Here is a 22962-nt window from a genome sequence, read left to right as displayed (position 1 = left end):
ATCCTGACTAGAGTTAACTGTTCAACATAATACTTGTATCGCCCTGCGCATAGTAACTCTTGCAGGCCTTTTCTCAACCCTAAAAGAAAAAAGGAAGAAAATCCAGTGCCCTCGCTAATGACAACAAACAAGACCTCAAAAAATTTCACTCCAAATATGTTTGCTCAAGTTACATAAATCTACAAAAGTGGGCAAAAGAATTGAACAAATCAACAAGTGTGGCTGAAACACGCCGTACAGGTAACAATCAGGAACAATCTTACATTACAAAAAGCTGATTGAGAAGCCAAATTTTGTTAGACTTTGATGGCTTTCTCCTTGCACAACATATGCCACTCTTGCAACACCGCTGCCTGCAGTGCACGGTGCTCTGCTTCCTCCGCTGTGAGTGTAGACAGCGTCGAAGGTCCCTTCGGATTCCCATTCTCATCAACCTCCTCCTCTTTCTTCTTCTTCTCTTCTTCTTCCTCTTCCGTTTTTTGGGGCTGCGGTTTCGGTTTGGCAGCCTTAAGCAATGCTATTTTCTCCATCGATACTCTAAGCCTTTCGGCTGCAGCGATCTTCACTTCATCTTCCGGCATGTACTCAACGCCTCCATCAGTGATATCATCCAACCAGCTCTGGATATCTGATCCAATTTCTCTTGTTATTGATGCATCGGAGGCACGGACCACGAATTTGCACATCATCGTAGTGGTCTCATCTCCCAGATCCACATTTCTGCTCACCTCACTGGCTCCGAAAATCATCATGCCCACAAAGCCACCATACCAAGTTTTTGCAGCATAACACAACTGAAAAATGCAGATATTTAGTTATTCAACGGTTATGTGCAAAAATTGTTTCGAAAGGTAATGTAGCAGAAAGGAGAAAAAATATTAGTCCCGGTCGCTGTAATAGGAAACAAGGTTGATGTTTATTTTACAGGTTGTACAGCCAAAATACTCGAGCAAGTTAAAAGGGGCGGTTAAGAAGACTTTAATATTAGTGTACACAGCATTTGGATGAATAATCAACCCTTCTTTGCATTATTGGACTAAAATGATTTTTTGGGGGAGATTAACCTTGCTGGAACTCTAAAACAGAGATTTAGCACAAGGAAAGCCAGGGGTATTTCATCGACAAAAGAGATGTTGGAAAAAAAAAAAACCCAAGGACCAAAGTAGCAAAATCTTTTCAACCGAGTGATTAAAGAAATGATCTTACTTGGAACCCTGCCACCGTTCGGATGAAATGTGAGCACACTTGATGGAAAGGCTTCGAGGACAGCGATTTCAACCCACTGAGAAATGGGGAAGCATCATACTGCTGTGCAGCGGTGGCTTTGAAACCACTACCTTCATAAGTATACGTGCCTGTGTACTCCAAGATAGCCGGTAGACTCGGCCACAGGCGGAAATACTCTACCGGAGAGAGTTTATGGGGCAAAAGAAGGTCAGTTAGTGGGATTTTATAAGGCTGACACCTCAGTATTACCGGCTCTCCTAATTCAGGTTTCAGAGAGCGCTTTTGCCTCATGACTTGAGAGTCTTCTTCTGCATAATCTCCTTCATAGTCTATGGCTCCACCGCTACCATAAAATGGGTAATACAGTACTTGAACCCAGAGGGCACATCTCTCGAAGTGAGAAACCCCAACTGTCACACTGCTAAGGACTGGATCCTACAGTAAAAAGTCAAATCATTGCATTAAATTAGCAATATAACATTCATATTATCATAAATATAATCCTGTCTTGTTTATTATTACTGTAAATATCATGCCTCGGATGGCCAATAGGGTAGATGAAAGAAAACTAAGGTTATGAAAGATCTGGTATTTTCAGCTATCAATGAAAATAACCATCATATTCCATTTGCTTATGATGATGTTTAAACAGTTTTGTGTCATTTGCTGCCAGAAGCTAAGCTGCTTGTTTAGTCCGATGCGAAAATCTGTATTGCCTTTTTTTGTCATAATTATGGCATTAACGATAAATAGGAAAAACGATTAAGATTTGGATGAACAGAATAACCAATGATCATTAGGGTGCGAAGAAACCTGTGAGACAAGATTTCGCAGCTGACGCACGGTCTGAGAGAATCCATCCATATAATATAATGCTCCTGAAAGTCCAACACGGATATCCACTCTATTGAGTTCCAACTCGGTCAAATTTAATATCTGCAATAATAAACTTAATGAGAATATGTGTTCCTTCAAAATGAGTATAGACTCTGAAATGATATCATTAGCAATATCAAATGCTGATTATATCCAATGGATGCTTGATTTGCAGCCACAGACCAAGAAAAACAGAACCTTTGCATTAAGAAAGGATCCTTCCATTAACTGAATAAAATCTACAATGAATGCCAAACATGTCAAGCGAAAAAAAGAAATCAACATTTATTAGAAGCTTACCTTTAAATGCAGCGTAATCCTTCCATCAGTTGAATCTGCCAAGTGATATGCTTCAACATAACAAGGGTCGCTACTTCCAGTCAGCGTGTATACTTTTGGAGGCACTTTATGATGAGTAGAACTTATGCCTTTCATCAGTAGATGAGATAATTCACTGGGATTTGGCCTCCAAAGCTCTTGGATGGCCTTGTGAACTAATCCTTCCAATTTTCTATCTTGAGCTGCAGATGCCTCTGAAAACTGAACTGTGAGCTTGTGGTGGCTAAACGGGTAGTCTCCTGTAGCTTCACCTACACCAGCCCATCTATTTTTTCCCCAAGCAAATAATATAACATAATAAATTTAAACTATACCAGAATTAGAAACTAATATTGAAGAAATAAAAAAACTACGCTAGGAAGTGATCATTGTCTCCTTCCATATCTACTGCCAAAATATGCTATAAAGCACTGACCTTCTCTCTGGATGACCGGTGACATACTTTATTGTCTGCAAAATATAGCGGGATTGATGCTTGGTAACAGAATCAGCTAAAGTACTAGCTCTGAAATCTTCGAGTTCTTTGCTTAGAAGCTGGCCTGCTCTGGCATTTCTTGATCCCAGACGTTGTGCACTTATAAGGACGGCTTGCACATCTTGCAGCCTATTTGAACTACTTGCAGATGCTTCAGTGTTAAACAAGACCTTGTGTATGTTTGAAATAATTATATTTAATGGATCCTCAGGATCATCAGCCAAAAGTGGATCCAAACCTTCCAAATCAAAGTGTTCACCGATGGCCCAGATGATGCGCGCACATATTCTTGGCGTGTGCACCTAACAAGAAACAGCGTTTTAATCATATCTTGCATAAAGAATGACTGTACGATACCACATGCATGTTTCAATTCAGGCAGAAGAAATTAATTGTCTAAAAATATATAAACGTAATTTGAAGCGACAATTTTTAACCAGATTGAATTCAAGTCTATGAAGAAAGTAACAATGAACAAGACTCTTATCATGTTAGTGTGAGATTCCAAGAGGAAAAGAACTCGTGCACGCAGAAAAACAAGTAGAACTAAGACTATACTTTAGTATAACTATAAGACAGATGAACACTGATTTGATTAACGGTTTACAGATCAAGCCCTAATATTTAAGATCTGATAAGCAAAATTATTGTGCATTTGCAGACTAGCAGGAAAGTCTTGTTCGGAAGAAGGAATAGCAGTAAGGTTGAATATAAAGATAAGAGGGATTATACTAACCTCACGAAGATCTTTGATAAGCTGAAAATGCAAGTTTCTCAACCTCGTCTCATTCAGAATCTGGTCCTGCGATGCACCGTCTTTGATTCTTTTCACACCACCTCTTGTATCATATATGTGGCAAAGCCTCACAAGCAACTTTAAATAGCAATCTATAGCATATGTCCGCCCATCACAATCCCATAAAACACAAGGCCGGCAAACTTCCACAACCTCCAACGCGGGTTCAGTCCAATTTAACGCGCCATAACCAGTTCCATAAGCTAAAGCACCAATGACTCTGCTCTCTGTACCAGAGTTCTTTTGCTCAGGAAGGGGAAGGGATAGCTGAAAGCAACTTTCAACCAGCGAAGCAACTAGTTCTTCTCTGAACAAGCTTTTATTAGTTGTGCTGTTTAGATCATCTTTGATCCTTAATTCCTCAAAAAGTGAAGCAACATCTGTTCCAGGGAGTGGCTTTTGTCCTCGTCGCACGCTTTCCTTTGCAAAAAGATCAACGCAAAGAGCTGTACGGCAAATGCACGCCAGAGCGTGCATGCGGTCCGATTCTGCCCTCAAGTTTCTCACCATAAGAAGGAGCCTTTTGAACAGTGATACCTGTATTCAGAGTAAACGGAAGTAAATTTCCTTGCAGATATATATAACCTCTGCATCCAAGAAGCAGCAGCAGAAGCAAAGACGTTCTTACAGCTTTATAGTAACAAAATAGGCAAAATGCAGGAGTTTTTGCCCTTAAAATGAAAGGATAGTTATCAGTTAGTAAAGCACGTAACATCTTAACAAATTCTAACTACATGCTTTGCGATCTGGTGATACAGAATTTGCTGACTTTAAATCACGTGAATCAATTGTACGCCAAAAGTTCATCACTGGAAGTTCATATCTAAAGGTAAAAGTTTCCTATCTGCCACAGAATCTGCAGATAACTCTACATAAATTGTTCATCTGAGCACCATAAATTGAGCCAAAAAGGGAAGGAAAAAGGTTTAAGTATGATTACCTGCATGCTGAGATCTAGAAGGTGGAGATTAGTAACCACGGCCCTAACGATGGTTTCCCTGGCAGATGAAAACTCTTGCCTGTCCCAGAGTGTGAGGATCGCGATAATTGAAGCTGAAGCCCATTCCGGCTTCCCACCGGGAACGTCGGCCAGAGAGAGCATGTTGATCCCGACCTCGAAGATGAGCGGCGGATCCAGCGAGCTGAGGAATGGTAGGAGATGGGAAACCACATCCGACACTCCCACGAGCTTCTCCGCACTCGAATCCGCCGTCGCAGCGCTCGAATCACCGCCCCCCGGCTTGGAGATCTTGCGGAGCACCTCGACGGCGCCGGAGGCGACGGCCTTGGCAGCGTAGACGAGGGGGAATACGGTGACGCGGAAGCTCTCCACGGGGAGGATGAGGGATCGCGCCATTAGGGCGTTGCGCTTGCCCCACACGAGGTCCACGGCGGCGACGACCCACTGGGATCGGATCGCGAGGGAGTTCTCCCCGTCGACGAGCTTGTCCCCGGCGAGGCGGCTCATGCGCTTGGTCTCGAATTCTTGGAAGAGGCGGGAGATGGCCTCGAACGCGGCCTTGGCGACGGCGTCGGAGCGGTCGAGGGCGTGGGAGGCGATGCGGGCCCACCAGGCCGAGACGCGGTCGAGGAGGGAGGGGTTGGCGTGGCAGAGGAGGACGAGGTCGTCGCGGGCGAGGACGGAGGCGAGGGAGTCGACGGCGGCGAGGCGGAGCGAGTCGGCGGGGGAGTCGAGGGCGGCGGAGACGTCCTTGTGGGCGTCGGAGAGGAGGCGGGGGAGGCGGTGGGAGGGGACGGCGGAGAGGACGGAGAGCGCGGCGGCGGCGACGTCGGGGTCGGGGAAGGAGAGGTCGGAGCGGACGCCGGAGAGGGCGGTGTCCCAGAGGTCGGGGGTGAGTCGCAGCGAGCGGAGGAGGTCGAAGGCGAGCTTCTTGCACACGGCCGATGAGGGGGACGCGATGATCTCCTCGCACGTCGCCTTCGCCACGGCCGACACGTCGCGCCCCGCCGCCGATTGCTGCAGCGCCTGGAGGAGGGCGCCCGATTGGCGGAGGGCGTCGCTCGAGCGCAGATCCGTTTGGATCTGCGCGATGAGGATGTCCATGAACGGAGATCTAGGGTTTCGAGCCGAGGAAGACGAAGGAGCTCACAGCGAGCGGGGAGACAGGACGGCGATCCACCGGAAGGGAGGCGAAACAAAGGTAGAGAAGCTTCACTCCTTCACGCGCGGTCCGGTTCAGTTGCAGTTCGTTTAAACCGGAAAGCGAACCGGCCGGCCTAGTGGGCCGAGCTTGGGCTTCGGCGCATGGTAGCTATACGGACCTTAACGAACCAAATTAGGCCCAAAGAGTTGCACATTTTAGGGCCTGGTTTAAACAGAGGAGTGTGGATGTGGTTTGTGCTCGACCAGTTTCCCGCCTGTTCTTAGATTTCAGACGCAAATGAGGCCCAATCCCGTCAACATACTTTGCTTAATAGTAGTATAAATATTAAACACTGCAGCTTGAGTTTCCGTAATGCACAATCAACAGATTGTAAGATTTTGGTTACGAATGGAGAAGGACAATGTTCAAATTGTTTAAAAGAATCACTGACTAGTGACCAGATTTAACAAATTTTATTAGACGCTGAACAACAACTTTGTCTGATGAAGTAAGTGGTGATGCTAGGGATGGTGAATGATGATGGAAATGGTACGAGTGGCTATGGTACTAATACCAAAAGTAAAGGGACCGTAATTGAATTGAAGGCGATGGCAAAAATAGCTTTGGGTGGGATTAAGAAAAAGTCTTTTTCTTTCGACATCCGCAAGTACCTCAGTAAGCTCATCTAGCACGTAAAAAAAATGGAAGAAACTGATATTGTTTAGACTAAATGCACGAATCAAATGAAAGCTTCCATATCATGTATACAGACAATAAATCAACAATCCACAGCACTCTGAAAATAAGACTCTAATTTTTGAACTATCCTAGTAAATTTCTTTGGCGGCAGAATTGTTTCAATCCTATATTCTTCTCACCCGCTGCTGCCACCGAAATGTCTCCAAAGCTTATTATTTCCTTTCGGACTGCTCATAAACCGTATGCTTTAATTAAATCCGGACAGTGCGGATGGAATGAAGGCTTCTTCTTGGCGGCTTGTGATGCAGTCGGTAGCTTCCTACCTGCTTCTCCAAACTCCCCGTAGGGATCCAGGGACGCCGACGTGCCACGTTGTTCATGTATGCGTTTTTCAATTGTGATGATTGTACTTGTACATACACAGTAATATAATATAATAATAATAATAATAATTCAAAGCTTAAAAAACACACACACATTCCGTAGAGTTCAAGCATCACATAGAAAGACTTTTGGTCACAATTACTAGTTAAAAATAGTAATAGTAATAGTAATAGTAATAATGACCGACTGAGTATACATATATATATTATATATTTTTTATATTTAATATGAGAAGGAAGCAGCCGTGTCCATGGTAATTACTAGAGTTAAAAGCCTTTTTATATATTTTTAAGAAGGCACGAACAAGTGGGTTCCATCCATCATTGTCTATAGTGGTTTGAGCCAGCGAAGTGATTGGCCGCAACAACATCCACCAATTCCTCTCCCTTTGCTTCCTCCATCGATCTCCCTTTCTCTTTATTTGAGACCTTTGGATCAAACTCCTCAACGCTCATCATCATCATAATCGTAGCTTGAGCGCGGTACGCATCGGCGATCATGGACGGCGTGGTGGACTACAGGGGCCGTCCGATCTCCCCCGCCACCAACGGCGGATGGACCTCCGCTCTTTTCATCATCGGTAATATATATATATTTTCTATTGTACTCTACTAGCATAGTATGTATTCAATTCAATTCAATTCAATTCAATTGTTAAGGTGGGAAAAATTAATTAATCAATTAATAAATTTAATTAATTAATGAAATGAATTAGAGCTAATGATGGATATATAATGTATTGGGGAATGGGAATTAGGGGTGGAGATGGCGGAGAGGTTTGCGTACTACGGGATAACGTCGAACCTGATAAGCTACCTGACGGGACCGCTGCGGGAGTCGACGGCGGCGGGCGCGGCCAACGAGAACGCGTGGTCGGGCGCCGCGTCCACGCTCGCGCTCGTCGGCGCAGTCGTCGCCGACTCCTGGCTCGGCCGATACCGCACCGTCCTCTACTCCTCCTTCCTCTCCTTCCTGGTGCGTTCACCCCAAACCCCCACTAATTCTATTTTTATTTTTACCCCCGTTTCCTTTTTTTTTTAATTAATTAATTAATTAACTATTACTATTACTATTATTATTATTATTATTATTATATGAGGTGTTTGTTGGCTATTGATTAAATAATTAGGATTAATTACAGTAGTCATCAATGATGAACCAGTTTTTTTAAAAAAATTATTTTCTATCGTTTAATTTTTTTTTATAAGTTTTTAAAATAATTGTATATCATATAGCAAATATATTCTTATAAAATTTATATTATCAGATTTATCCTTTCAAAAATACTCTTGTTTGTAAATATATATTTTTATGTTACCAAAATTTAGATAATTATAAGATAAAATAGCTAACTACAGTTAACTAAGAGATAAAATGACCTTTTTATTTGTTATATATATAATTTGTATTTCAATATTGAGTCATGTCATCTTTTTCATCTTTATTCATCGACGTCGAAGGTGGGGTCCTCAGTTGCGGCAAATATAAAATACATCACATATACCACAACAAAGAAGAGGAGAGAGAAAAAAAAATTTGCAGGGACAAATTTGTAAAAATAAAATAGTCAATTTACACACCTATAATTAAAGAAACTAAAGGTGAATTAAATGGTGAGCACATATATGTAAACGAGACAGAAGTTTTGAAACAATATATTTGCAAATTAGAAAATTTTTGAAAGGGGTAAACATGAAAATTTAAGTTTTGTACTAATATATTCGTTATTTGATATTTTTGTAAGGATATGTATGAAATTAGCCTTTTTTATGATTAGGCTTTTATCCCTTTTGTCTTTGTCTTATATTCTTTGTAATAAATGTGTGCAGCGAGAACGCAGGAACACTTATGACGTGACTTTTCTCTCGCATTAAGCGTGAGGATCATAAACTCTTGACAATTCTCTGATTACCGATAAATATTGGCATCTGAAGCTTCTCAGGAGTTCCAAATCTTTGATCTGAATTTTTATCTATATTATTATTATTTGGATTTGGACTTGGTCCAATTAAACTCAGCTAATTGTAGTTAGTTCAAGCTATAGCCCATAGTTTGGGCCACGTTGAACCCCTCAAGAAAGAAATAATGCCAATGCTTTTTCTGCTGATACTGTACTTTGCTCGAACCATGCATGGTATTCGAATTCACTAGTGTTGTTATTCATGTACACTGATTGGAAGTAGAATTCAATGTAATGCAGGGTTTAGGATTGCTGACTCTCTCCGCTACGCTTCCCTCGCTTAAACCGCCAGAATGCGTTGCTGTCGACGGAGAGAGCTCATCATGCCCTCCACCTTCGACTTTCCAAGTCGGTTTCTTCTTCTTTTCCCTCTACTTAGTTGCCCTCGCACACGGCGGGCACAAGCCATGTGCTCAGGCTTTCGGAGCTGATCAATTCGACAGTAGAGATCCTGTGGAAAGCGCGTCGCGAAGCTCGTTCTTCAATTGGTGGTACTTTGGAGTGTGTGCAGGAACTATTACTGCTCAACTGATCCTCAACTATGTACAAGATAACATGGGATGGGCCCTCGGGTTCGGGCTACCGTGCGTTGCGATGGGCTTGGCGCTTCTGGCGTTTTTCGTTGGAACGAGAACGTATCGCTACCATCTTGTGGCAGAGGAAAGCCCGTTTGTGAGGATTATTGAGGTGTGCGGCGAAGCGTTAAAGAAGAAATGGAGCAATTTTATTTCCAGGAATGATGAGGCTAGCGAAATGCTGTTGCCAGAAAAAGGCAAGCAATTCAAGTAAGAGTTGATTAGTAGGGCTTGTGCTTGTTTGCTAATATGTTTCATATTTTGGTGAATGAAAATCCATCTCTGTGAATAAAAGCTCTACTTGAATTGCCACCACAGGGAGAAACTCTTAAAAGTTTTTGTTTACCAAATGCTCGGCTTTTACATCTCGAGTAAAAATAGCTTTGCCGAGCAGGCAATTTGGCCTTACTTTCTGAGAAACACTTACAATTATCATCTGAACAATTTTGATGTTTATCTTCTTTTTTCTTTTTCTGCAATGCAGGTCACTCGAGCATAAACCGGCACTTGATTTCATCGAGCCTCACGATTCTTCTCCATCGAAGAAAATGACCGAGGCCGAAGTGAAGGGGCTAGCTCGACTATTCCCCATCTGGACTACTTGCTTAATATACACCGTAGTTTTCGCTCAACCGCCGACTCTATTCACGAAGCAAGGCAGCACGATGGAAAGACATATTGGCTCCGGATTTCAGATACCACCAGCAGCGCTGCAATCATGTATCGGCATAACGACGGCTATTTTCATCCCAATCTATGATTTCCTTCTCGTTCCCTTTGCTCGAAGATTCACCGGCAGACCCTCCGGTATAACAATGCTTCAGAGAATCGGCACGGGGATGTTTCTCTCTATAGTCTCGACTGTTGTAGCAGCGTTAGTCGAGATGAAGAGGCTAAAAACAGCTAGAGACTTTGGCTTAGTTGATCAGCCAAATTTTACAGTTCCGATGAGTGTATGGTGGTTGGCACCGCAGAATGTGCTATTCGGAATATCTGATGCATTTGCGACGGTTGGTTTGCAAGAGTTTTTCTACGATCAGGTGCCAGATTGTCTGAGGAGTTTAGGGCTTGCTCTCTACTTGAGCATTTTTGGGTTAGGGAGATTTCTCAGTAGTTTCCTCATTTCTATTATTGATAGACTCACTGGGGGGAAAGAAAGTGGTTGGTTCGCGAACGATCTGAATCAGGCACATCTCGATTACTTCTTTTGGCTCCTTGCAGGGTTGGGTTTCGCATCGTTCGTTACGTACCTGCAAGTGGCTAGAACCTATGTCTATAAGAAAAAATTGAGATGATACACGGTTGTACATATTGTTATAAATTGTGATATTAGCGACAGAAGTCGGTTAATTACTTATTATAAAGGTATTTCATGTGTTACATTTTCGCTCTCCCTTTGCTTTCAGTGATATTATTCAAGATCCGAATCAGTTGTACATTAGGACGGCCAAGATGTATTGAATGGGAATATGCTTAGAATTAATTATCTCATAATTCGCATGCAGTGAATAACACACAAAAAAAGCAAAAAGTTAGTTGGTCAATCCCATGTTCGCAAATTATCCGTCAAATTTTTCAGCAACACTATGCTTCCAACTTACTGAAGGAGATAAAAGAAAGATAATATTGGTAAGGAAAAAAAACTACTATTTACAGATACCTCAAGCAAAATTAGCGCACGGTGCAATTACCGTCATTTATAGCAAAACCAACCAGAAAGATGGAGCAACATAATATAAACATAAACACTTCATTGGATATTATAGCACTTACAAGACACGGCCGTTACAGTCAAAAAAAAGAAAAGAAAAGAAAAGAAAAAAAACAACAACAACAACAACAGAGAAAAAGGCGCAGTCATACAGCTTTGGTAACAAGACAATAATGAAGCATACAAATGTAAAACTTCATGAGAAATTGCTGGAAACATACAGAGCACGACCACTGCACGAGTGAGGCCTCTGTTGCAAAGATCTCGACAAGAGTTTTAAATTAATTCTTGTGATACAAATAATCTCTGGTAGTCTTATCAAAGGGAAAAATTATATTAAAAAAAATGAAAGAAAAACCTAACAGATGCTAACAAAAAAAATCCTGAAAGAAAAAGGTCATCAAGCCATAAAAATCTCAGCAAATTATGGCCAGAGGTTTCCACACTATTTCGCCCAAAATCTATCTCAACACTTCTCTAAAGCCCACCTTTCCACGTTCTTTAGGCAAGGGGCACAAATTTCTAACCAGATGATGCCGAGCTCATACAGAGCAATTGCAAATCAATCAGAAGCATATTAAGAACAATCAGCTTCAAAGCTTCCGCCAGAATGAGGTCAAGCATCAACGAAAGCCAGCTACTGACAAGTGTGTGACGGATGCCTATATATTGTCAGACAACAAATCAACAGTTTGAATAATAAACTTGCAAGGAGGTAGATGCATTTGCAGAGTAAACTTACAACCAGGCATCCCTGGTCAGATTCTAAATGAGACAGGCTCAAATCAATAAGCAGATTTAAGTACCTGATAAGGCTATGTATAAAGAGGCTGATCTAGCTAGTGTTTTTCGCCCCTTTGTTTTTCCTCCGATTTTTCGGCTTCACAGCATCTTTCAAACTCTTTGGGGAGCTAGGGCGCTGGCTCACATCTGAGCTTTCAACAGGACCAGAATTTGGCAATGTTGTTTCCTCAGGATTGGGTTCACCAGGGTTTTGTGTCATTCTTTCTTCATTTTGCTCCTTGGCCACTGCCACTGGGCCTGCAAATTCCACCTTGTTAATTCATTAATTCATCTCACTAGCTAAGCTGTTTGGTTCCTTGGAAAAGTGTGAAAACTGTTTTCCAGTTTCATGGAAAACACTCTTTTCCAGTTTTCATTTTCAGGATAAAAAATCCGGAAAACAAAACACTACTTTTCCATAAAATCTAGGGGAAAAAACTCTTCAAAGAAACTAGTTTTCCTATGAAAGAAACAGACGGAAAATACTTTCCAGCCAAAAAACTGTTTTTCTGGAATATTTTCTGGGAAATTTATCACCCCCTTAAATCAACATTTAGAACCGCACAAGGAAGCTATATCTTGTAGAGTCCAAAATAAGCAACCGAGAGCAAAAAATAGAGTATATTCAACCAGGTTGCATAAATTTGTGCACAATAAATAGATGAATTCTGTTAAATTCTTGACCTTAAGGCAGGAATGAATCTTTCCTAATTCAGCTTGATAATCACTAGAAAATATTAACAAACAACCTGAAGACAGAAAAGGATACGGCCATATAGAATTAACTACTAGCACCAAAAGCATTTCATGCAACCAAAAGTTGGCGTGATTACCAGCTAAAGGTTTAGGACTCCTGATAAGACTCAAAGAGATTCCTTTTGAATATGGATCCCTGCAGTTAAAGGAGATAATAGATTCTTTAAGAAAGACACGAAGACATTCTCATCTTCTAGCTCTAATAGTAGCAAAGGTAGATATCATTGTGAAACAAATAAAATGCAGAAAAATCCAGCAAGCTACCAATTTGAAGGACCACCAATCATAGTAGTATCTTTGTCTCTCTTAGTGCTGTCACCAATTGAGGCAGTAATAGTTTGTGCGCTTCGATAAACCTCACTTTTGGAGATTCTCTCCGGCTCATCTACCAACATCTCTGTCTGGTTACTTGCTGATGCATTATCATCGTTGCTCTCTTTCATGGTCACATCTGGTATATTAATGTTTTGTGCAACTGATGAAGACTGGCGCTTCACCTTCTGCAGTGCCCTTTCAGTGTTGTAAGCATCTACCTGGGAAAAGAACAGGTGAAAGATGTATTGGAAAGGAAGACATTATATTCGATCAAGAAAAGATGAGAGGAGCACTGTTGATGTTACACTTCATTTTTTCAACAAAACATTGTAGCAAGTCGGTAGAAAGAATCTCATGGAATTGTAACCAGTTTGTGATTGTTCTGGTCGCCGTTTGACTGCTAAATTTGGCATTTGTGTCACCCGGCAAACATTAACAAGGTTATATTCAAGAAATAAAGACAAAAGGAAAGAAAAAGTGCTCTGGATGCAAAAGTGTAAAACAAAACCTATTGGGAAACTAAGGACTAATCAGCTATCACAACGCCAAAATAATTATCTTATCCCTCTCATTCAGCTAGAGTCTCCAGAGTCCAGACTACTCGTATGTTTAGAAAAATACCAAGAGCTCACCATAGGCTGAAAGGTATAAACAAGGAAAATACTTCGACGATCCACAAGCATGTAATTCGTTGTGACCCTGCCTTTTGCCTAATTTAATTATAAAAGCAAATCTCAGTAGGCAGATATCCTGCACTATCTACATCTCAACACCTGTAGTATACATAACTCAGCTGAAAAGAAATTTGAAAGTGCAAGGAGAGCTTTTGTGGGACTCACTGCATTCTTAATTTTGCTAGTTATATCAGCAGCTTTTACAGAGGCAATCCGTAAACACTGCATTATAACACTTGACACGACTCCCTCTCCTCCAGCCTTTTGAATGGCACAAACATCACCATTTGAGTTTATTGTAGCAGTCATCCTCCCCCCCATAACAGCTTCTTCCTTGTAAGATGGATCAATCACCTAAAAATCATAGTACTTCATGTAAATAGCAAGCAAACCAACAACAAAAGCAAAAAGTGATTAAAAATTCTCCGAAGAGAGAATTAAACTAGTAAGATCATTTCTCATCATACCATGATGCCACCTTCACCAAAATATGCAAAAGTAACTGCCACCGGGAGGTGATGCATTGTTAGAGGAAGCGGTTCTCTAACCTGTACAGATCCATATATAGAGAATTCAGAACAAAACAGATGAGCACATTACTAGAAATAACTTGATGCATGAGGAATATTTTGCATTTGACAGATTGACAAATTGACTACTATCTCATGCTCCATGAATAAATCAAAAAGTCATATAAATGCTAAGTGAGGATTCACCTCAGGATCATGTACAACAACTTCTTGACCATTGTCTCCTCCGACTGTACATTCAGGCCTCCGGAAGGTCAAGAGAGCTGCCAAAGCGGCAATATTAGCGGCATCAATGAGATTCCTGAATTATCCGAAAAAGTGCATTTGGGTGCCTTTTAGTAGATAGATAGAATTATTTAAATGTATAAATCATGTTGAATCTCTTGCATACCCTCCATTATCAAGAATGTGAAGATCCACCCTAATAGCCCACACTGACTTCCCAGCAACCACACATAGGGATTCCATGTCAACAGCTCTGCTTTCCCTGTGATACATATTTACAATTTCTTAGGAAACACTAGGGTACTCGTAAACAAACAATTGCAAGATCTGAAAAAATCACAATAATACAATAATATTGAGCAAAATAAAATTACTAAAAAAACACACCTTAGACCACGGTCTATTACACGCCCCAGTTCAATTGCATATTCTCCAGGACGCCCTGCCTCAAAAGAGGGATCAGCCATGGGAGAGAACTCAGTAAAGATAGCAAGTGTCCCTTCATTAGGCCTGTCTCGATATGGTTGCACCAGTTGAGCAGTCACATAGCCCATCACATGAGTCTCACCAAGTTGCACTTCTGATGACCCATCCTCCCTGTAAATGTAGCAAAACTCGAATAGTCGTCACCTTTTGCAATAAACTGTTAATTGAATTCCTTCAAGTGTACTGTTTATGTATGATCCTGAGAGTATGCTATCTCAATCCAAAGAAAAGAGCACAATTATGACGATATGAATTTGTATTAAATGCAATGATATTGAGATGATTCATTGAGATGATTCACACAGACATGATGCAGCCTAGCTCAAAGTCTTATGCCCGTCTATGAGACACTAGAAACATAACTCAATGTAAACTCAGATCTATCCCTCCCGTTCTCCTGTTCAATTTTGATTAGTTTATAAAACCAGGCATCAAGAAAAGGTGTGGGTTGGTCTAAAAGGAAGCTGAACTTGAAATGAGATGTGCTATGCACTTGGAGTTCGAATCAAGTTAGTTAACAGACGTAAATAAGACACCATTAAAAACTATTTCTGGAAGTGATTTAATAGGATGCTGTTTGGAACTTCAGAAAAGGGCCTTCTCCATACACACCATCCATACTTAAGCAGTCAGCTAACTAAGTGATCAAGTTCATGTTAAATGCAACATTATCTTCAGGAACATTTCAGCCAATAGAAATTTCGACAATGACATCCATGATTGGCTTCTAAGTAACATTTATTCGAGTTTTAAACCTGAAAAAACTCATAAAATCTCCGCCAACCTATCAGCAGCGCAAGTAATCAGTACTTTTAGAACATTCCTTCTATCATTTCCAACGAAGAACCACTTAAACCAATAAAACCACTCAAATTTACACACTAAGATCTGCCTTAACCTGTAATAATCAAAACACTAGCAAGTCTCGTGATGAGCAAGTCAAATCTCTTCATCTACAAAACCCTAATAAGGATTAAACTTTTAATTTCCTAAAATCAGATTAACATTCTCACTGGAACACGAACAAGATTATAGCACACCCACTACACTGATTCGAACCCAAAAAGAGATTGAATATGAAAAGAGAGGAGAACATGCCTCCCGAACTTGATGGTGATGCGGCGGTAGTCGAAGGGCCGGCGACCGTCGATTCGGAGGTCGGCGACGAGCGCGTCTTCGATGAACTTCTTCTCGTTCACCGTCATCCTCCATGTGCTCCCCGATCTCTGCTCCATTCGCCAAGAGCGAGAGAGAGAAAGAGAGAGAGAGAGAGGAGAGAAGAAGGGGGCTTTATGAGAGAGAGAGAGAGAGAGAGAGAGAGAGAGAGAGAGAGAGAGATAGGAGAAGGGGTTTTGAGAGTTCGCGTAGGAGGTTTTAGGGTTGGAGAAGAGGNGGGGGGGGGGGGGGGGGGGGAGATGCGAGGGAGCCGCGACCGCGAGAGTGAGAGCTCGAAATGGTTTATCGGGTTTCGGATTCTACGGGTGTTGAGTAGACCCAAGTCGATGCGATCGGATCCAATCTAGTGTATGGTTCGATCAGGTTGGGCTCTTTGCATGCCTTTTGTTCTGGTTCGGTGAGCCGCGAACAGGAATTAAATTTTGAAATAATATAATTTTTTTATTTTCAAATATAATTTACTTTTCTATCTTTCCAACTTGTCGCCGGTGTTTGTTTTCTTCTCTTTTTCTTTTTTTTTGATCTATTTTTCTATTCATATGGAAAGTAGTAAAACCGAAAAAAAGAACGACTATATTATATAGATGCAAATGTAAAAAAAAAAAATGATGCATAGTTTTAAGCAAAATGGCTCATTTAAGCCGCAAGGTGTTTGGATTTCGGTGGCGCACAAGTCCTCAGACTAATGTTTTTAGAAGCAATGGCTGAGATTGTGTCTTCAGTTTTTATGCTATTAGTGTGTTATTCATCTGAGCCAAACTCGCGATAAATACGGCCATTGTTCATTTGTTTGGCTCTCTAAGCCGGTCAGATTCAACTGACTTTGCTCAAATGACAATTGCTGCATACTGGATCCAAATATAGCCCACCTCGAGCTAGATTACATGAGATTTTAGCCCAGTAAACAAAAGCTTGGCCCATAGGCGTATGGGCCGTTACCCAATAGAAGAATAGAGTTTGCTCTGCCCAAGTGATTTATTCCTACTTTTAATGCAAACCAGATAAATAATCTATTCCTTGCAATTATTCGAGGCCATTTACATTCCATACGAGCTTAGAATAACATGGTACCAGAGTCAGCGCTAAAACTTATGATTCAATAAGGGAGGAGGATTTGACTCTCCAGCATGGATGCTTATGACGCTCATTGAGTCTTTCTCTATACTTTCAATAAGATAGTTAATGATTTTTCCTTAGCTTATTTTCTGTAACAACTTCAGAAACTAGCCAGTTCAACAAATTAACAAAAAATTTGAGGTTTTTATCATGGTATGAAAATGAAAAATAGGATGGATATAGAGGAACCCAAACAAGAGAGCGAAATCAAAATTCAGAACCAGAATCACTACACTTGCATAGTTTGTAGCAGCAAAACATCAGACCAATCAAACAACAAAATAATAACAATAATAATAATAAGAACTCCAAAATTATTCAAGTGATGTGAGGAACAGCACATCTATGATCTATGATCAAGATTATTATGGGCACTTGGGTTTGAGTCCATGAGTTCGCAGGTTAGCATAGCAGGGGCACATGGTCTTGTTTCCGGAGGTTCCCGCGGGGACACACTGGCACTTGATGCAGCACGTGCCACACGCACGCGCGCATACGTTCTTCCTCGATGCCTTCATACATCTCCTTGCGCATGCAAAGTTGCAATCTAGTACCAAATGACAAGAAATAATAGGTATTATTATATGTGTATTATTTTTAAAAAAAAAAAAAAACAAGTGGCATATATAATATGGGACTATTGACATTTAGGATCTACATTGTTCTTTTTAAGGGGAAAAAAAAAGAAAAGGAAAAGTTTATAAAATAACAAGATGTACGTACTGATTATTGGTCTCCGGGAAAATCCATCCGCAGGAGTTGCATTTCCCTCTTTATCCTGAATACATAGAAGAAAATTAATAGAATGACTCAATATGTTCTCAATCTCTCTCTCTTCTATTTTTTTTTGTTTCGTTTTGTTTTGTTTTGTTTTTAAAATATAATAGGTCCTTAATGATCTAAGATCTGTGTAGGATGCGAGCTTATACAGTGTAATTTTTTTCTTTTTTCAGTAGTAAAGCTGTAAAGGGAATCAACCTCAGTCTTACAGTAATAATAATAAAAAAAAACCTCTTTATTCGCCTTCCTTTTCTCACAAAAAATCACTAATTTAAAGCTACATTTACATAAAAATTACAAAACAAATTGATTTTTGAGGATGCTAGTGGCCTACTCATCTAAAACTTGCAATTTCCTTTTTAAGTAAAACTTGCAAATTTCTTATTCCTGTGTCATTCTGTAAGTGTGTAACTTTTCTTTTTTTCCCTCAGGAAAAAATAACAACAATTATAATAATAATTCAGTTTAGAAATTTAAGGAAATTTATATGGCGTTTGATCACTAACATCTTCGAGGCCAATGAAATTGTGCAAGGAAGCCTCTGCAACTACCTGCATGCAAATTTATTAGTAGTGAGAAGAGCAAAAACTAAAGTCAACAATTAGCAATTTGACCTTAAACAAAGTGGTTATTCAACTCTATGGCATTGAGAATTTACTTGCATGAAGAGGAAGAGAACAATGAACCATGAGACCAGCTTCTTGTTTCTGCCACTATCCATCTCTGCCACTCGCGCAGTCGTAAGTGATAGAGAAGGAGAAGAAGTAATGGGCCTTTATAGATGAAGTGAACCCAAGCTCCTCTGTAATTTCTTCTTTTTGTTTTTTTCTTATCTTTTATTAATTTTTTGGAATTTTGGACAAATTTTTGGGTTAAATAGTCAATCCCCTTTCTAGTTTCTACCATAGTAGAAATGTTACATGTCAACCTACTCCCATGGCCACCACATCTATTCCATGCCTGGTTACTTAGGAAATGTAACATTCACATCACTTGAAACTGCTAAATCTCTCTACAGAATCAATCTTCATACTTTTCTCCTTATGTTGTCCTTTTCACTTACCTCAGATTCTGATGATGTGATAAGCAATTGATATGGTAGGTGGATTACTGTGGCATTATTAGCTCACTACCAACCTGGCATGTATTCAGTGTGAACAAAAGGGTGGCTGGTTTTCCATGAATACATTTTTTTTTTTTCCCCTTTTTTCCTCTCAGTTTTCTTGCGTAATTTATCTATTGTGCTTCTTCGATATTAGGTGTGGTTAAAAAAGGATCTTGATGATATGGTCCCAGATTTTGCTAGGGAGGGCTCAGGTAAGCACATGCTCAGTGAACCCCCAAAATAGGTTATATATGTCCTTTTCTTTGATGAGTTGGAATTCACACACAGCTTATTAAATTCCTCAATATCAAGTTAGAAACATTTCGAATAGGTGGAATAATTTTCATCTCTTTTAGTCTTGGTCCATTCATTTTTAACCAATGGTTGGCACATGTCACAGCATGATACATTGGTGTACAATGGAAGGATATGTGTTGCTCCGTAAATGTATTGGCTTTCATAGTTGATGTATATATTACTGTGTTAGGCTTAGCTATTATTACTACATGAATTTGATCTTACTAGTCATATCTGACTTCTAACAACACCAAATATGTAATAAATAAGCACGTAAGAATCATCCGATAATATGTCGGGTTAGCGACATCTTGTTCTTTCACATGCAACTTCGACTTGGCATTCAGATACTACTGTTTTAATGAATATTTATTTCAACAGCCAGCCAAATTAAATATGCTATATATTCTTGAAGAAATAAAATTAAACTAGTTGAAAATCCAACATGCAAATCCTAATTTTTGTTACACATACACTTTTCTTACAAGAAACCCAATCATCGGATTCGCATGTTGAGCAGAAATTAGCATTGCGGTTGACGAATCGGGCAAACTGATCGATCGACCCGCATTAATTTCGATTTTTTTCTCTCATTAATACTTTTTGCATGGAATTGCTTTGGGACAATATTACTTGGCTCCTGATCCCTCCTAAGACCTAACACTACACAGGAAACACAAGGACAAACAATTTTTCTGGGTCCTTCAATTCCTTTCACTAATTGATTTTGGACCACTACACATCCTATTAATATATGGACAAACTAGGTTGAGTATCACCTACCACATCTCCAACCCTTCTTATAACATTTCCTTAACCAACCATACATGTATGTTGCTCATATAAAATGAGAACTCCTATGTTAGTTTTCAAACAGAAAAAAACAAGAGTGATTATGATGCTCTATCCTGAATCCGGTATTAAAATTCTCAACTCCAACACATATTAAATTCATTTCGCAATAGCTTATTCGGATTCGAAGTTGCGAAGGACTTGAGATATAAGACTAGTGCTAAATGTGTAGCACTTGTACTGGAAGAATGCATTATCATTATGGCGTTTGTTTCTTAGTTAAAATGAGAGTGCAAATCACTGTCGCAAAAGGATAAAATTAATGTTGTGATCACCTGGAGATGATTAGCTGATCAATTAAACTTGACAATTGACCGGGCCGAAACTTAAAATTTTCATTTGATCAGTTTCAATGAAATATCTTAGTTTCTTAACAAACCAATTATCAAAATATAAGAGGTAAGAAACTTGATTAAGCATAAAGCAAAAGTGCATGCGTTACATTGTAAATGAATATACGAAAGCTAATTAGAAGCCTATATTCATACGCTGGTTAGTTTAGGAGTAATAGAAGTTTTTTTTCTTTTTTTTTTTTCTTTTTTTTGAGAAAGCTTCGTTTATTTTATTTAGAAATAAACTTAGCTGAAAATTAGAATCAACTAGGATTTGAACTCAGGGACCTCGGGTACCAACCACAAGCCCTTTGCCACTTGCGTTAGAGACGGTCGATAAGAGTAATAGAAGTTAAAAGAAGGTTTTTGCTTTAAGTTGAAGCGCTCAAAGGACGTACATTTACAGATGATAGGTACTATACGCTATTGCCAAATAAGCATAGCTTTAAATAAGGTAGTTTCCACACATAAATGTGCCATTTAATGGAGAGAGGAAGCTTCTACAGTATCAATCACTCTGGTCCTATGGCTCTCCAGATAAAAACTATTTTTTCAGAGTGGGGTAAAAGAACTTGGTCAAGCTGAAGTGATTTATATAATTAGAAAAGCCCGCGGTTCCAGAATTCGAAACATCTAACAGAAACTTGTTAGAAACTAATCAAGAATTTCAGTAACGTTGAGTTTTTCGCCCATGATGACTTAATAGTTTCACACATTGAATAAAGGTCTTTCGGCCCGATTTGAGCTTCTCTAAATGTCTTCATTGAATAGAGCTGTTTGACGAAGCACTTTAGATTTTGCACTAATTCTCCTAAGAAAAACTTTCAAAAGCTCATTTTAATTTCTTACCAAAGAGAGAGGAAAAAAGAGAAAACTCTAAGGCTGCGTTTGGTTCGGGTATAAGTAAGAACTGCTAGTTCTAGGGATAGGTACAAGTTCAGGTATAAGCAAGAACTAGACCAATTTTGTGTTTGGATGAAAATTGGGTTGTTCCTAGGAATAAGGCAAATAGTGTTTGGATGGTTAGATTGGAACAAGAGGAATAAGAGTTATAATTTGAAATTAAAATTATATTATATAATTAATAGTAATAAAAATATTACTTAAAAATAAATAAGAATTTAATTATTAATAATTAATTTTAAATAATAATTATTATTAATAATTAATTATAAATAATATATTAATAATATGGATGAACTAATTAATAATAATAATAATTATTATTAATTTTTAATAAATAATAATAATTATTAATTATTCTTATTAATTAATTATAAATAATAAATTAATAATAATATTGATTATCTAATTATTAATAATAATTAATATTAATATTTATTAATAAATAATAATAATTATTATTATTTAATTATAAATAATAAATTAATAATAATATCCATTATCTAATTATTAAGAATAAGAATTATTAATTAATTATTAATAAATAATAATTATTATTAATTATTAATTATTAATTATAAATAATAAATTAATAATAATATCGATTATCTAATTATTAAGAATAAAAATTATTAATAATTATTAATAAATAATAATTATTATTAATTATAAATAATAAATTAATAATAATATCGATTATCTAATTATTAAGAATAAAAATTATTAATAATTAATAATAAATAATAATAATTATTAATTATTAAGAATTAATTATAAATAATAAATTAATAATAATATCGATTGTCATTAAGAATAAATAATAATTATTAATAAAAAAATAATGAATATTATTAATTATTTATAATTAATTATAAATAATAAATTAATAATAATAATTATCTAATTATTAATATTTAATTATAAATAATAAATTATTTAAATTATTTAATTATTAAAGTAATAAATAATAATTTAAATATATTAATTAGATTAATTAATAATTTACTGCCATTAAAATTAAATTTAGATTTTAATTAATCTTGTTCTCATCCAGGAATAAGCTTGTTCCAGGAAACGGGTGGAACAGCAGTTCCAGCCTTATACTAGCTAGTTCCAGATAGTTCCAGATTCCCGGGAACTACTGTTCCCGGGAACCAAACATTGCGTTTGGGAACAAAGGGGGGAACAAGGGCCTATTCCCCCCCTTGTTCCCGAACCAAACACTACCTAAACTTATGTTTTCTAAATTCCTTATATGATAAAGGGTCCTTATAAACTTGAGAGAAATAATACAACAAATTATAAAATTTATGTCCAAAAATAGCACCTTATATTTATGAAAAGGACAACTCAAGCAAACACAAATTTGGATGCTATGTGTGGCTTAACTGGGGGCAGACATTCTACAGATATCACACAGAATATTTAGAGAACCCTCGAAATCCGCAAGAGATTTTAATGTTAGTGGAATCAAACAAAGTGAGG

The 22962-nt window shown here is 38.6% G+C and overlaps 4 protein-coding genes across 5 annotated transcripts; 1 reads left to right on the top strand and 3 right to left on the bottom strand.

Annotated features, from left to right (window-relative positions):
* On the bottom strand, window positions 119-5912 carry LOC109723207 (protein TPLATE). Its single transcript, XM_020251490.1, has 7 exons — window positions 4654-5912; window positions 3654-4250; window positions 2858-3219; window positions 2404-2707; window positions 2041-2163; window positions 1207-1662; window positions 119-794 (listed from the first exon to the last, which is right to left on the bottom strand). The coding sequence occupies exons 1-7, from the start codon at window positions 5776-5778 to the stop codon at window positions 297-299; spliced, it is 3465 nt and encodes a 1154-aa protein (XP_020107079.1). The 5' UTR covers window positions 5779-5912; the 3' UTR covers window positions 119-296.
* Window positions 7226-10877, top strand: LOC109723208 (protein NRT1/ PTR FAMILY 5.10-like). Its single transcript, XM_020251491.1, has 4 exons — window positions 7226-7481; window positions 7659-7876; window positions 9102-9646; window positions 9921-10877. Exons 1-4 carry the CDS (start codon window positions 7400-7402, stop codon window positions 10729-10731), a joined length of 1656 nt encoding a protein of 551 aa, XP_020107080.1. The 5' UTR covers window positions 7226-7399; the 3' UTR covers window positions 10732-10877.
* Window positions 11168-16301, bottom strand: LOC109723563 (exosome complex component RRP45A-like). Its single transcript, XM_020251987.1, has 10 exons — window positions 16015-16301; window positions 14818-15027; window positions 14597-14692; window positions 14392-14506; window positions 14143-14223; window positions 13841-14029; window positions 12951-13219; window positions 12764-12822; window positions 11954-12188; window positions 11168-11809 (listed from the first exon to the last, which is right to left on the bottom strand). The coding sequence occupies exons 1-9, from the start codon at window positions 16149-16151 to the stop codon at window positions 11983-11985; spliced, it is 1362 nt and encodes a 453-aa protein (XP_020107576.1). The 5' UTR covers window positions 16152-16301; the 3' UTR covers window positions 11168-11809; window positions 11954-11982.
* LOC109723335 (gibberellin-regulated protein 9-like) lies at window positions 17389-18791 on the bottom strand. 2 transcript variants are annotated; one of them, XM_020251670.1, is made up of 4 exons: window positions 18647-18791; window positions 18495-18539; window positions 17932-17986; window positions 17389-17755 (listed from the first exon to the last, which is right to left on the bottom strand). In XM_020251670.1, exons 1-4 carry the CDS (start codon window positions 18707-18709, stop codon window positions 17574-17576), a joined length of 345 nt encoding a protein of 114 aa, XP_020107259.1. In that variant the 5' UTR covers window positions 18710-18791; the 3' UTR covers window positions 17389-17573. The 2 variants fall into 2 exon arrangements, with proteins under 2 accessions (XP_020107259.1, XP_020107260.1); XM_020251671.1 differs by having other exon boundaries at window positions 18651-18751.

This window comes from Ananas comosus, linkage group 17 (genome assembly GCF_001540865.1).
Source record: "Ananas comosus cultivar F153 linkage group 17, ASM154086v1, whole genome shotgun sequence".
Lineage (NCBI taxonomy): Eukaryota > Viridiplantae > Streptophyta > Magnoliopsida > Poales > Bromeliaceae > Ananas > Ananas comosus.
This window is presented reverse-complemented; position numbering and strand designations above follow the sequence as displayed.

What these genes read in the sequence shown, in the direction of transcription:
- LOC109723207 (XM_020251490.1), bottom strand. Translation starts at nt 5,778, where the DNA reads ATGGACATCCTCATCGCGCAGATCCAAACGGATCTGCGCTCGAGCGAC. An exon ending in TTATCAAAGATCTTCGTGAG is followed by an intron (nt 3,220 to 3,653) that starts GTTAGTATAATC and finishes GTTTCTTGTTAG; the next exon opens with GTGCACACGCCAAGAATATG. An exon ending in GGATTACGCTGCATTTAAAG is followed by an intron (nt 2,164 to 2,403) that starts GTAAGCTTCTAA and finishes TTATTATTGCAG; the next exon opens with ATATTAAATTTGACCGAGTT.
- LOC109723208 (XM_020251491.1), top strand. Translation starts at nt 7,400, where the DNA reads ATGGACGGCGTGGTGGACTACAGGGGCCGTCCGATCTCCCCCGCCACC. An exon ending in CTCCGCTCTTTTCATCATCG is followed by an intron (nt 7,482 to 7,658) that starts GTAATATATATA and finishes AATGGGAATTAG; the next exon opens with GGGTGGAGATGGCGGAGAGG. An exon ending in CCTCCTTCCTCTCCTTCCTG is followed by an intron (nt 7,877 to 9,101) that starts GTGCGTTCACCC and finishes AATGTAATGCAG; the next exon opens with GGTTTAGGATTGCTGACTCT.
- LOC109723563 (XM_020251987.1), bottom strand. Translation starts at nt 16,151, where the DNA reads ATGGAGCAGAGATCGGGGAGCACATGGAGGATGACGGTGAACGAGAAG. An exon ending in ATCACCATCAAGTTCGGGAG is followed by an intron (nt 15,028 to 16,014) that starts GCATGTTCTCCT and finishes CTACATTTACAG; the next exon opens with GGAGGATGGGTCATCAGAAG. An exon ending in CACATTCTTGATAATGGAGG is followed by an intron (nt 14,507 to 14,596) that starts GTATGCAAGAGA and finishes CGGATAATTCAG; the next exon opens with GAATCTCATTGATGCCGCTA.
- LOC109723335 (XM_020251670.1), bottom strand. Translation starts at nt 18,709, where the DNA reads ATGGATAGTGGCAGAAACAAGAAGCTGGTCTCATGGTTCATTGTTCTC. An exon ending in TTCTCTTCCTCTTCATGCAA is followed by an intron (nt 18,540 to 18,646) that starts GTAAATTCTCAA and finishes ATTTGCATGCAG; the next exon opens with GTAGTTGCAGAGGCTTCCTT. An exon ending in ATTTCATTGGCCTCGAAGAT is followed by an intron (nt 17,987 to 18,494) that starts GTTAGTGATCAA and finishes CTATGTATTCAG; the next exon opens with GATAAAGAGGGAAATGCAAC.